The 13224-nt window shown below is 37.2% G+C and overlaps 1 protein-coding gene across 1 annotated transcript in view; it reads left to right on the forward strand.

Annotated features, from left to right (window-relative positions):
• Nucleotides 1–8279, forward strand: part of SYT14 (synaptotagmin 14) — a 511604-nt gene extending 503325 nt beyond the window's left edge. The window contains exon 6 of the mRNA XM_053712745.1: nucleotides 7966–8279. Within this exon, the coding sequence (XP_053568720.1) occupies nucleotides 7966–8279 (314 nt within the window). The remainder of the gene's footprint in view (nucleotides 1–7965) is intronic.
• The last annotated feature ends 4945 nt before the right edge of the window (nucleotides 8280–13224 follow it).

The following is a 13224-nucleotide window of genomic DNA, read 5'->3' on the forward strand; positions in this document are numbered from 1 at the left end:
CTGGTCATCTGTCTCGAATGTGGGGAACTTTTGTAATCTTAACCCACGAGGTATCATTCCTTTAGCAATATATTTAGTGAATGTCCAATTGTCCATGCGGAGTCTAAGTTCTTTTAGTTTATAATCCTCAAGCATAGAAAACAGGTCACCCAGTCCAGCATTTTTAATGCAAACTTTAGATAGATCCTCCAATTCTATATCATCCAAATCCCAATCATCATCAGTGCATAAAGAATAGTATTGTTTGTCAGCTGCTAGCTCCATTTTAAAGCCAGTATGGGTTTAGTAAAGAGGCTGTTAGATAGAAAGAATATATACGTAGATAATTTCTCTTTCTTTTATCTTTAACTTTATCTATAATCGGCTGAGCAAAAAATATATGCTCAGCCGATTATAGATAAAGTTAAAGATAAAAGAGAAATTATCTACGTATATATTCTTTCTATCTAACAGCCTCTTTACTAAACCCATACTGGCTTTAAAATGGAGCTAGCAGCTGACAAACAATACTATTCTTTATGCACTGATGATGATTGGGATTTGGATGATATAGAATTGGAGGATCTATCTAAAGTTTGCATTAAAAATGCTGGACTGGGTGACCTGTTTTCTATGCTTGAGGATTATAAACTAAAAGAACTTAGACTCCGCATGGACAATTGGACATTCACTAAATATATTGCTAAAGGAATGATACCTCGTGGGTTAAGATTACAAAAGTTCCCCACATTCGAGACAGATGACCAGGACTTTATATCAGAGTGGAATGACATTCTAACGGAGTGCTCCATTAGACTGATGGGACTTCTAATTAAACATAAGACTGCTTTAATATCTAAATATAGAGAAGAAATTTGTGTACTACAAAAGGAATTAAGCAAATTCAGACATGATGATAAATATGTAAAGTTTGATACCATACTACAAGAGACAATCGAAGCTACCAAACACAATATAATGAACACTAAATACATAAAATATCAAAGAGATAGTAAGGATTATGCCAATAAAACAGTTTATGTGTGGCGAAGGAAGTTTAGAAGGGCAATACAGACTAACTTAAAAAACTCCATACAGACACAAGACAAAAGTACAGCTCACATAAAGGAAGATATAACTAATGAGGGCACACTAACACACAAGAAAAATAGACGTTGGAAGAAAAAAGTACGATTTAATACTGATAATAGTAATTTCACTGACGAAGAAGGTTCTGCCTCAGGGACAGACTTTTCAAATTCAGAGGGGAGTTCAGCATCCGATTGGGATAATACACCAATTGAGTCAAGTACTAATCTAGAAGTAACAACAGATATGAATACTCATTTAAATGAAAATATCCAAGCAGGGGGCACAATATTGTATATCAATGAACAGGGAGCAAAACCTAAAGACAAAAGATCCACAGAGGTTTTTCGGGAGGATTCAGGCATACCCAAGGGAGGGGGAACATTAACAACACAAATAAAACAAGATTTGGTAGAGAAGAAAAAACAAGAAAGGTACCCCACAAGAGAAAACAAAAACAAAAACAAAAGCAATCGGAAGTATGTCTAAACACAGTAATTAATATATCTAGTTATAGTCTGAGTAAGACTGAAAGTAAGGTCCTGAGTTATGGACTTAATTTTTGTCCATCTAGGGATTTTGTTCTCTTTCAGACTATTTTAGATACTAATAAATTTGTTAGATCGCTTACACTAAAGAAACATTTTCTTAAAGAAAATAAAGAAAATAATGTTACAAGATCTAATGAGAATGATATTACAATAAGTGACAGGATAAATAATTTAACTTTTCAGGACCTTTGCGTATGCAATGATCTAGAACAGTTAATATCTGAAGGAAATTTACCCTCAATCGAAGAGGAAAGTAAAGATAAGCATGTGGGTTTTAAATGTAAATCCAGATTTTATCCTTTACAGTCCAGAGGTAAACCCCTTGAACTATTTCAGAAGAGAGTTGTGGAGGATCTGACTACTTTACATCAGCAAAAAACAGGGAAAGCGAATAAGATAAACAATTTGACAAAAAAAGAAAGAGAGGCATTGGTAGCCCTAGAGAAAAATGAAAGTATCGTGATAAAACGGGCTGATAAAGGCAGCAGCATAGTGGTCTGTGACAAAACCTGGTATATAGCTGAGGCACACAGACAGTTGGATGATACCAATGTCTATGAAAAAGTTAGTCACAATCCACGAATAGAGTTTCAGAGACGTCTATTTAAGATCTTGAGTGAAGGTAGAAGACATGGGTTTATAGATCAATCCACATTTGAATATTTATATGTTGAACATCCAAGGACTGCTGCGTTTTATCATCTACCAAAGACTCATAAAGGGCTTGAGAATGTCAAGGGGAGACCCATTGTGTCGGGCAATGGCTCCCTGCTTGAACATTTGTCCGAATGGGTCGATGACATACTGCAGCCATATGTCCTTAAATTAAACAGCTATGTAAAAGATACTACCCACATACTCAATATCTTTAAGAACTTCACTTGGAAGGATAACTATAGTTGGCTCACAGTAGATGCCACATCGTTATATTCCTCAATACCACACTCTGTAGGCTTATCAGCAATAGAGTTTTATTTAGACAAAGATGGTAATTTAAATGCAGACTTTAAAAACTATGTACTTAAAATTATTAGGTTTCTGTTAGAACATAATAGTTTTGTGTTTGGAAATGATCACTATATACAAAAACAAGGGACGGCGATGGGGGCGAAATTTGCGCCCTCATACGCAAATCTCGTGATGGGTTGGTTTGAAGAAACCTACATTTATGGTGATACAAATCCCTACCGTGAACATATAATTCAATATAATAGGTTTATTGACGACCTTATAATAGTTTGGAAGACAGATGAAATATCAGCTGATAAATTTGTTCAACATCTAAATAATAATAAAATGGGATTAAACTTCACTAAAGAATGGAATAAAATAGAGATAAATTTCTTAGACATTACACTATATGGGAATTCTAAATCCAACTCTGTAAACACAGCGCTTTACCGTAAACCCATAGCAGGTAATGCACTGCTTTATGCTACCAGTGGACATCCAAAACATGTCTTTAAAGGCATTATTAAAGGACAGATGATGAGAGTTAAACGTAATTGTTCACTTAATAATGATTACATTAAAGAAAGTGAAGAATTAGCACATAGGCTAATAGCCAGAGGTTACTCTAAAACTGAGGTTATAAAAATTAAAAAAGAAGTTGATAGATACAACAGAGAGGATTTACTATCCCCTAAAAGGAAGGACAAAACAGATAATAGACCTACATTCGTCACCAAGTATTCGAATCAATACAATGATATATGCAATATTGTAAAGAAATACCTCCCTATCTTGTATGGGGATGAAGTATTGAAAGAAGTAATTGGTGACGGATGTAAATTTGTCTATAAGAAAAATGATACACTTGCTAATTCACTCTCACCTAGTGTGCTAAAGAATACACAGATACAAACCAATGGAAGCTCATGGCTACGATGTAATGGCAGCTATAGATGTGGCAGCACTCGCTGTAAAGCCTGCGACTACCATAATGTTACTAGCACATTCAAATCATATACAACAGGAGAAACCTTTCAGATACATGGTTGTCATAATTGTAGCTCAAATTTTGTGATATACTTGGTAGAATGTAATTTATGCAAGGGTCAGTACGTAGGACTCACTACACGGGATATAAGGACACGTATCAGAGAACATCTGGGAGATATAAGAAACAAAATTCCCTGTTCTGAGCTAAGTCGTCATTTTATTGAGGTCCATAACCAGTCAGTTCATTCGTTTAGTTGGAATATAATAGAAGCAATTAAAACTCCACCTAGAGGAGGAGATAGGTCGCAAACATTAGGTAGACAGGAAGTCTATTGGATCTTTAGACTAAAAACCCAGATTCCTAACGGTTTTAATTCAGAATTCGATCTGGTAAATTTTTGGGAATAGTTATTTAAATTACAAAACAAAAAGTTTCATGATATGTGTATATTCATCTAGACCTATAATAATTACTGGTATATACAAAAATTTTGTTTGAATAAGAAAGTTCACTATAAGTATCCAGTCTGTATGTTCACATATCTGCATATGCTATATGGTCCCCTATGTTGTAGATTATTACCCATGTTCTGTTTTGTTTATAACCTCCAATATTCATCTAAGTGTATTTTCTGTAATAAGAATATCTATAAGTTAAATTTTGCTACAATACAATATTCAACAGATCATTTATATATATAACATACTAAAATTTATTAGTTGATTATATATTCTCATAGAATGTAAACGTTGTTAATAATATGAGAGTTAAGGATAATTGTATATATTTATATGTAACATATTCCTAGACACATATATGGAGTTAATTAATTGATTAAGATAAAGAGAGATTGTATCTCAGATATGGTGAACAGTCTACCATGGAGAGCAGCTTTCCATATTGCTAGATAGGGTTAAGTATTCAGCTGATTTGGGTTCACATGTAATTCGACACCTATTTAAGCCTCTGTAAAACACACATTAGACATGGTCTATGATTACGGCAAGAGCTAGCCGAAACGCGTTAGACCTTTCTAGGTTTTTACAAACATTTTTCCATGTTTTAATCCGATACTAATAAAGTTCTGTTTTTATTTATCCACAACTGGGACTTTGCTACATTTTTTCTTGAAGCATAAATTATGTTTTTGTTGCACAACTTGGATGTTGTGAGTGCTTTGATATTTTATTTACAGGCGACTAAGGATTTTCCTGTTTGTTTGTTTCTGGGAAACGTTAAGGTCAGAAAGCTTCTGCTTTTCCTCTTTCTGTCTGGTTGAGAAGTATAATTCGTTTTGCTTAGGAGACTGCCGGTCAGCAGCCTTCTGAGAGAATTACGGATCATTCCGCTAGGGCTGTCTTTTCTTCTTGGGCTTTCAAGAATGAAGCTTCTGTTGAACAGATTTGCAAGGCTGCAGCTTGGTCTTCCTTACATACTTGTTACAAATTTTATAAATTTTAGAGTTTTGCTTCGGCTGAGGCTTCTTTTGGGAGAAAGGTTATTCAAGCAGTGGTGCCTTCTGTTTAGGTCTGCCTGTCTTGTCCCTCCCTATTCATCTGTGTCCTTTAGCTTGGGTATTGGTTCCCAACAGTAATTGATGAAGCCGTGGACTCACCATGTCTTAGGAAAGAAAACAAAATTTATGCTTACCTGATAAATTTCTTTCTTTCTGGATATGGTGAGTCCACAGCCTCGCCCTTTATTTCAAGACAGTTATTTTTGTCTAAACCTCAGGTACCTCTACACCTTTGTGTTACTCCTTTTTTCTCCATTACCTTCGGTCGAATGACTGGGGTTTGTGGGAAGGGAAGTGATACTGTCTGTGGTGCTCTTTGCCTCTCCTGCTGGCCAGGAGTGATATTCCCAACAGTAATTGATGAAGCCGTGGACTCACCATATCCAGAAAGAAAGAAATTTATCAGGTAAGCATAAATTTAATTTTTAAACAACATTCCAATTTACTTCTATTACCCTAAGAGCAGCATTTCACTACTGGGAGCTAGCTGAACACATCAGGTGAACCAATGACGACAGGCATATATGTGTAGCCACCAATCAGCAGCTAGCTCCCAGAAGTTGCTCCTGAGCCTACCTAGGTATGCTTTTCAACAAAGGAAAGCAAGAAAACCAAGCAAGTTAGATAAAATAAGTCAATCGGAAAGTTGTTTAAAACTGTATGCTTTTTCTTAATCATGAAAGAAAAAAATTGAGTTTCATGCCCCTTTAAAATGCTAAGATAAGCATGGCTACCAGGATCATCATCAAACTCCCAGCCTGCACTATGTTTATCGCCACCACTGATACACATTGCACATATATAGCCTTCCTCTGAAGCACACTACCTTTAGTGCTAATTTACACAGCTCTTTCTCTAACTGCACAGTCCATAGCGCACCTTAATACTACATAGCGCTACCCCCCTCATTCCAGTAATACTGCCTGACAAGAGGACATTTCAAATTATATTTCAGTTTTTTTTTCTTGAAAGTCTCATGTTCCTGTCTTAAAGGGACACTGAACCCAATTTTTTTCTTTCATGATTCAGATAGAGCATGCAATTTTAAGCCACTTTCTAATTTATTCCTATTTTCAATTTTTCTTCGTTCTCTTGCTATCTTTATTTTAAAAAGAAGACATCTAAGCTTTTTTTTTTATTCAGAACTCTGGACAGCATTTTTTTTATTGGTGGATGAGTTTATCCACCAATCAGCAAGAACAACTCAGGTTGATCACAAAAAATGGGCCGGCATCTAAACTTACTTTCTTGCATTTCAAATAAAGATACCAAGAGAATGAAGAAAATTTGATAATAGGAGTAAATTAGAAAGTTGCTTAAAATGTCATGCTCTATCTGAATCACAAAAGAAAAAATTTGGGTACAGTGTCCCTTTAAGTAAATCATAACTTCTTTATCATATGTGAAGAGGCGTGTCCATCTTTCCCCCAGTAAAGCAGAGGTAATTGTGCTAGCCAGTGAGCACTAATAGGACGTATGAAACCAATACTGCAGAATTAGCTTCCATTGAAATTAAAATAGAAGTAACATTTTATTTCCTTAAATATCTTTGACCTGTGTAAGTTTGAGTACAATGTCCCCTTAGTAAAGACCAATGGCATTCCACTAATGCAGCATTAAAAAATATACATTTTCTGAGCATGTAATTCCCTTAGCAAACCTACCAGTGATAGCTTCTAGATATAAAAACTCAGTATATACAGTAGGGACAGTGAGCAAAATTCAGGTGTCTACAGTCTTCCAGTTTCTTTTTTATTATATATAGTGGTAAATGAATCAGCGTAGGCAATGGAGAAATCTGGTAGTGAAAACTGATCAGTGTTGTACGACTGACTGTTCTAATGGTTTTACTATTATTAGAATATTACTAATTACTTTTTGATAATTACAGCAGATGTGTCAAATATGTATCCAATTTTTATAATCACATTTAGATGTATTCCAGCCTGAAAAAAAACTGAAATGGGAAACAAATTCATTACAATTGTATTCTGCAACAGTCTTGTGATGTCTCACTCCAGACAAAATTTCCTTAAGGGGACAGTAAAGTCAAAATTAAACTTTCATGATTTAGATAGTGCATGTGATTTGAAACAGCTTTCCAATTTACTTTTATTATCTAATTTTCTTTGTTCTCTTGTGGTCCTTTGTTTCAAAGCATACCTAGGTATGCTCAGGATAAGCAATGACTGCTGTGTGCTACCTGTGGGTTGGTGGCTGCACACATATGCCTCTGCTCATTAACTCACCCAAAGTGCTCATCTATCTCCCAGTAGTGCATTGCTGCTTCAAAAAAAGGATACCAAGAGAATGAAGCAAATATAATAATGGAAAGTTATTTTAAATTGTATGTTCTACTAGAATCTGGAAAGAAAGATTTTGGGTTTCATATCACTTTAAATAAAGATCTGTGCAGATGAACCACATCCATGCAGAGATTTCCTTTTATTGTTATATTTGGTATACCATCCTCCGCTTTTTTTATGTCATCATCGTAATGTTGTTCCTTTCTTTTTTTTCCCTTTACATCAATTATTCTCATTTCCTCTTGTTTTTGTTTTGTTTTTTTCTCCAAAAAGTCATTAATATGCTTCAAGTGTTGTGACTAGACAGCGCTTGCTCTGTGTTAGTATTGCTATATTATTTGGCTTAGTGCAAAAGATTAAGGTAAGCAAAAGGATTATGATGTATACCTTTAATACTAAACACGTAAGGCAAAACATATAAATGATCATATTTTATTTATGCTTAAATTATAAACTTATCATTCTCAGATCTGAACAGTATGAGATTGAGACTAAATTGGTATACATCATATCCTTTTCTGTTAATATATCTGCATACACAAAATCTTGCTTATTTGCTAAACTTTATATTTCATTTTGCAGATACCTACGTAAAGTTAACTCTACTGAATTCCATGGGACAAGAAATGTCAAAATGTAAGACATCCGTCCGTCGGGGCCAGCCGAATCCCTTGTACAAAGAAACCTTCATTTTTCAAGTAGCACTGTTCCAGCTCTCCGACGTGACTCTCATATTGTCTGTCTATAATAAACGCAGCATGAAACGCAGGGAAATGATAGGCTGGATATCGTTAGGTCTGAACAGCTCAGGAGATGAAGAGCTTAATCACTGGACTGAAATGAAAGAGTCCAAAGGACAGCAAGTATGTAGATGGCATACACTGCTGGAATCTTAATTGTGTTCAGGAGTCTCTTCTGACTCAAGAGAAATCATCCCTGATTTGAAAGACCAGATCTAATTTAGCCACCTGCTCAAAGATAATATGTTTGACATGCAGAGACTACTCAGTGTGCACCAGAGAAGAGGATGTTTACTACTGCAATTTATATTTTTGTGTCTCTGTAAAAAGAGAAGTGAGCCATGTGGAACTGTAATTCTAGTTACAAATCACTTCTTTAGGTGCTTTTTTGGTTTATACAATTATTTGATACACAGGTCTCACAAATGAATCCCTTCTCCGCACGAGGGTTTTGAGAGAGAGAATAAAAACACCCAGATTATTAGTCAAGAAACCAACAGGACAATTATTATTACAAACCTGAGCCTTAAAACAATTTTATACCTATATTAAAAACCACACAATTGCATTTGTAAGAAAATGTATGCAGTGTTTCTTAAGGATCAAACTTTGACTGAAATGGTTGCGCCAAAAGAAAGTCTAAGATCTATATGAATGAGGATTAATATGCATATATATGGAAACATTAGTATACAGTGGGTATTGAAAACAATCACCCCCATTTGAAAATGATCACATTTTGTTGCTTTGCAGCCTGAAATAAAGACAGACACAGTTTTTGTTTATCCAGTTGTAATTACGCAGTGCAACTTATAACAGCCAAGTGAAAGATATAACACCAACATATAAGGCAAAAATAAAGACGATTCAAAAACAGAATCACAAAAAAGGATCACCCCCTTCTAAAATTACTTGTAAACTCAATCAGGTGTAGCTAATCACCTTCTCAATGGCACATACAAAGCCATTTGACCTTCAACTGCAACTGAAGCAATCAACCAACTATGGGTGGCAAGGAACTGTCAAAAGATCTCCGGATAATATTGTGGACAGGCACAAGTCAGGAGATGGAGACAAGAAAATATAAAAGGCTTTGGGGCCTATTTATTATGTGTCTGTCCGACATTTTCCGATCAGCAGATCATGTCCGACAGACATCGCTAAATGCGGAGTGCAATACGCTCTCTGCATTCAGCATTGCACCAGCAGCTCTTGTGAACTGCTGGTGCAACGCCGCCCCCCACAGATTCGCGGCCAATCGGCTGCTAGCAGGGGGGTGTCAATCAACCCGATCGTATTCGATCGTGTTGAATTGCGGCGATTTCTCTCCGCCTCCTCAGAGCAGGAGGACAGGTTATGAAGCAGCAGTCTTTAGAATCATGGGCCCTCAAGCTCCATACGGAGCTTGATATAGGCCCCCTTATCAATGCCTAGAAGCACAGTGTCTATTATTAAGAAGTGGAAGGTATTTGGTACAACACAGACGTGGCAAGAAGATTTACCTTCCAACATGACAATGACCCAAAGCACACAGCAAAAATGACCACAAAAGGTGAATGTTCTTGCATGGCCTAATCAGAGCCCAGACTTAAACCCCATTGAATATCTGGCATGAATTGAAGACTGCAGTCCACGTCGGTCACTATCAAATGTAACAGAACTGGAGCAGTGCTGCAAAGAAGAGTGGGCAAATATTGCACAGTATAGATGTACAAAGTTAGTAGAGACATATCCCAACAGACTAAAGGCTGTAATTAAAGCAAAAGGTGATTCAACAAAATACTGACACAAGGGGGTGATCCTTTTTGCAACTCAGTGATTCTGTTTTTGAATTCTATTTATGTTTGCCTGACATGTTGGTGTTCTATCTTTCACTTGGATGTTATAAGTTGCACTGAGTAATTACAACTGGATAAACAAAAACTGTGTATGTCTTTATTTAAGGCTGCAAAGCAACAAAATGTGATTATTTTCAAAGGTGTGATTTATTTTCAATACCCACTGTATGCACATGTGTTTGTGTGTATGTATATATATATATATATATATATATATTGTCCCCAGGTTTATTAGCAATGGAGAGTTACTTATTGGGATTGTTATTCGTTCTTCCAGTGAACAACTTATACTCAGTTACCCAACAGAAATGTATATACATTAGGTGATATTCAAGCTATTGAGAGAAAAAAAGACAGTGTAAATGAGGGATCATTACTGGATCAACTGCCTGGCACAAAGACATCATAGTATTGAAAATATTGTACTCAAAATATGAAATAAATTTGGCACCAGTTGTGTTCAGCACAACCGTAGAAAATATATTTTCTTTTGCAAGATGTACCAAGTCCACGGATTCATCCTAACTTGTGGGATATTGTCCTTCCTGACAGGAAGTAGCAAAGAGAGCACCACAGCAGAGCTGTCTATATAGCTCCCCCCTTAACTCCACCCCCCAGTCATTCTCTTTGCTGGCTCTAAGCAGGAAGAGTAAAGAGAAGAGGTGTTAAACTGTTAGTTTTATTTTATCTTCAATCAAGTGTTTGTTATTTTTAAATGGTACCGGTGTTGTAGTATTTACTCTCAGGCAGGACATAGATGAAGATTTCTGACTGGAGGATAATGATCTTAGCATTTGTAACTAAGGTCCACTGCTGTTCCCACATGAGCTGAGGAGTACAGGAAAACTTCAGTGTGAGGAACAGTTTCTTGCTATACAGCAATGAGGTATGTTCAGTCATATTTTCTGCAGAGACTGTGTTAACTCAGAAAGGCTGACAGTGTCCCCATTAGGGGAAGGATAAGCAGCAATCCTAGTGTTATCAGAGGTTTTTACTAGCTTGCATAAAGGGTTAATTTTTTGTGGGCACTCAGTTTGTTATGTGAATTTGGGACAAACGTTTTTGTGTCTGGGAGTAACATTTTCTGTTTTATGGGACATTTGCTTGAGGGTTCTTTGGGGTTGTTTATAACCCACATGGCTTTCAGGCAGGGTTTGTTAGTTTTGTGTAGGCCCCAGCAAGCAACTTCTCCTGAGGTCCTGAGAGTCTTCTGAGGGACTAATTGAAGCTTTAAACCCCATATTATCGCTTCCTAAGGGCAGGTAGGGCCACAGCAGAGCTGTGGCAAGGTGCTTTAGGGGGTTTTAACCGGTTTTAGACACTTATCAATCTGTTTTTTTTCATTTGGGGGTCTATTGCCTTTTTTCTTGTGGTGCAATCCTTCTAAAGCTTAGTGGGTACACTGTTGTGTATACCTTTTTTTCTCTTAAAGGTGCAGTACCGTTTTTGCAAATTGTGTTTTTTTCATTAAATAAAGTGTTTTCCAAGCTTTCTTGCTTCATTACTAGCCTGTTAAACATGTCTGACACTGAGGAAACTCATTGTTCAATTTGTTTAGAAGCCATTGTGGAACCCCCTCTAAGAATGTGTCCCAATTGTACTGATATGTCTATAAATTGCAAACAGCATATTTTGACTTATAAGAATTTGGTATTAAATGATTCTCAGACAGAAGTAAATCAGGTTTCGCCATCTAGTTCTCCCCAAGTGTCACAACCAGTTACGCCCGCACAAGCGACGCCAAGTACTTCTAGTGCGTCTAATTCTTTCACCTTGCAAGATATGGCTTCAGTTATGAATACTACCCTCACAGAGGTTTTATATAAACTGCCAGTGTTGCAAGGGAAGCGCAGTAGCTCTGGGTTAAGAACAAATGCTGAGCCTTCTGACGCTTTAGTAGCCGTATCCGATATTCCCTCACAATGTTCTGAGGTAGGGATGAGGGATTTGCTGTCTGAGGGAGAGATTTCTGATTCAGGAAAGATGTTCCCTCAGACAGATTCAGATATGACGGCATTTAAATTTAAGCTAGAGCACCTCTGTTTATTGCTCAGGGAGGTTTTAGCTACTCTGGATGATTGTGACCCTATTGTCGTTCCAGAGAAATTGTGTAAAATGGACAAATATTTAGAGGTTCCTGTTTACACTGATGTTTTTCCGATCCCTAAGAGGATTTCGGACATTGTTACTAAGGAGTGGGATAGACCAGGTCCCCCTCCTGTTTTTAAGAAAATGTTCCCCATTTCTGACACCATAAAGGACTCATGGCAGAAACGGTCCCTAAGGTGGAGGGTGCTATTTCTACTCTGGCTAAGCGTACAACTATACCTATTTAAGAGAGTTGTGCTTTCATTGATCCTATGGATAAAAAGTTAGAGTGTCTCCTAAAGAAAATTTTTGTTCATCAGGGTTTTCTTCTTCAACCTATAGCGTGCATTGTTCCGGTAACCACTGCAGCTGCTTTTTGGTTTGAGGCTCTAGAAGAGACTCTTCAGATGGAGACCCCACTAGATGATATTTTGGACAGAATTAAGGCCCTTAAGTTGGCTAATTCTTTTATTACAGACGCCACTTTTCATCCTGCTAAGTTAGCGGCAAAGAATTCAGGTTTTGCCATTTTAGCGCGAAGAGCGTTATGGCTTAAGTCCTGGTCAGCTGATGTGTCATCTAAATCTAAGCTTATGAATATCCCTTTCAAAGGTAAGACCCTATTCGGGACTGCACTGAAAGAGATCATTTCAGACATCACTGGAGGGAAGGGTCATGCCCTCCCTCAAGATAAGTAAAATAAGACAAGGACCAAACAAAATAATTTTTGTTCCTTTTGAAACTTCAAGGGTGGTCCCGCTTCCTCTTCCCCTGCTGCACAGCAAGAGGGGAACTTTGCTCAATCCAAGCCAACCTGGAGACCTAACCAGGCTTGGAACAAGGGTAAACAGGCCAAAAAGCCTGCTGCTGCCACTAAGACAGCATGAAGGGGTAGCCCCCGATCTGGGACCAGATCAAGTAGGGGGCAGACTTTCTCTCTTTGCTCAGGCCTGGGCAAGAGACGTTCAGGACTCCTGGGCCGTAGAAATTGTAACCCAGGGGTATCTCCTAGATTTCAAAAATTCTCCTCCAAGGGGGAGGTTCCATCTTTCTCGATTGTCTGTAAACCAGACAAAAAGAGAGGCGTTCTTACGCTGTGTAGAAGAAATTTTTACCATGGGAGTGATCTGCACAGTTCCGAAAACAGAACAGGGGCAAGGTTTCTACTCCAATCT

Source organism: Bombina bombina, chromosome 4 (assembly GCF_027579735.1).
Source record: "Bombina bombina isolate aBomBom1 chromosome 4, aBomBom1.pri, whole genome shotgun sequence".
NCBI classification, from domain to species: Eukaryota; Metazoa; Chordata; class Amphibia; order Anura; family Bombinatoridae; genus Bombina; species Bombina bombina.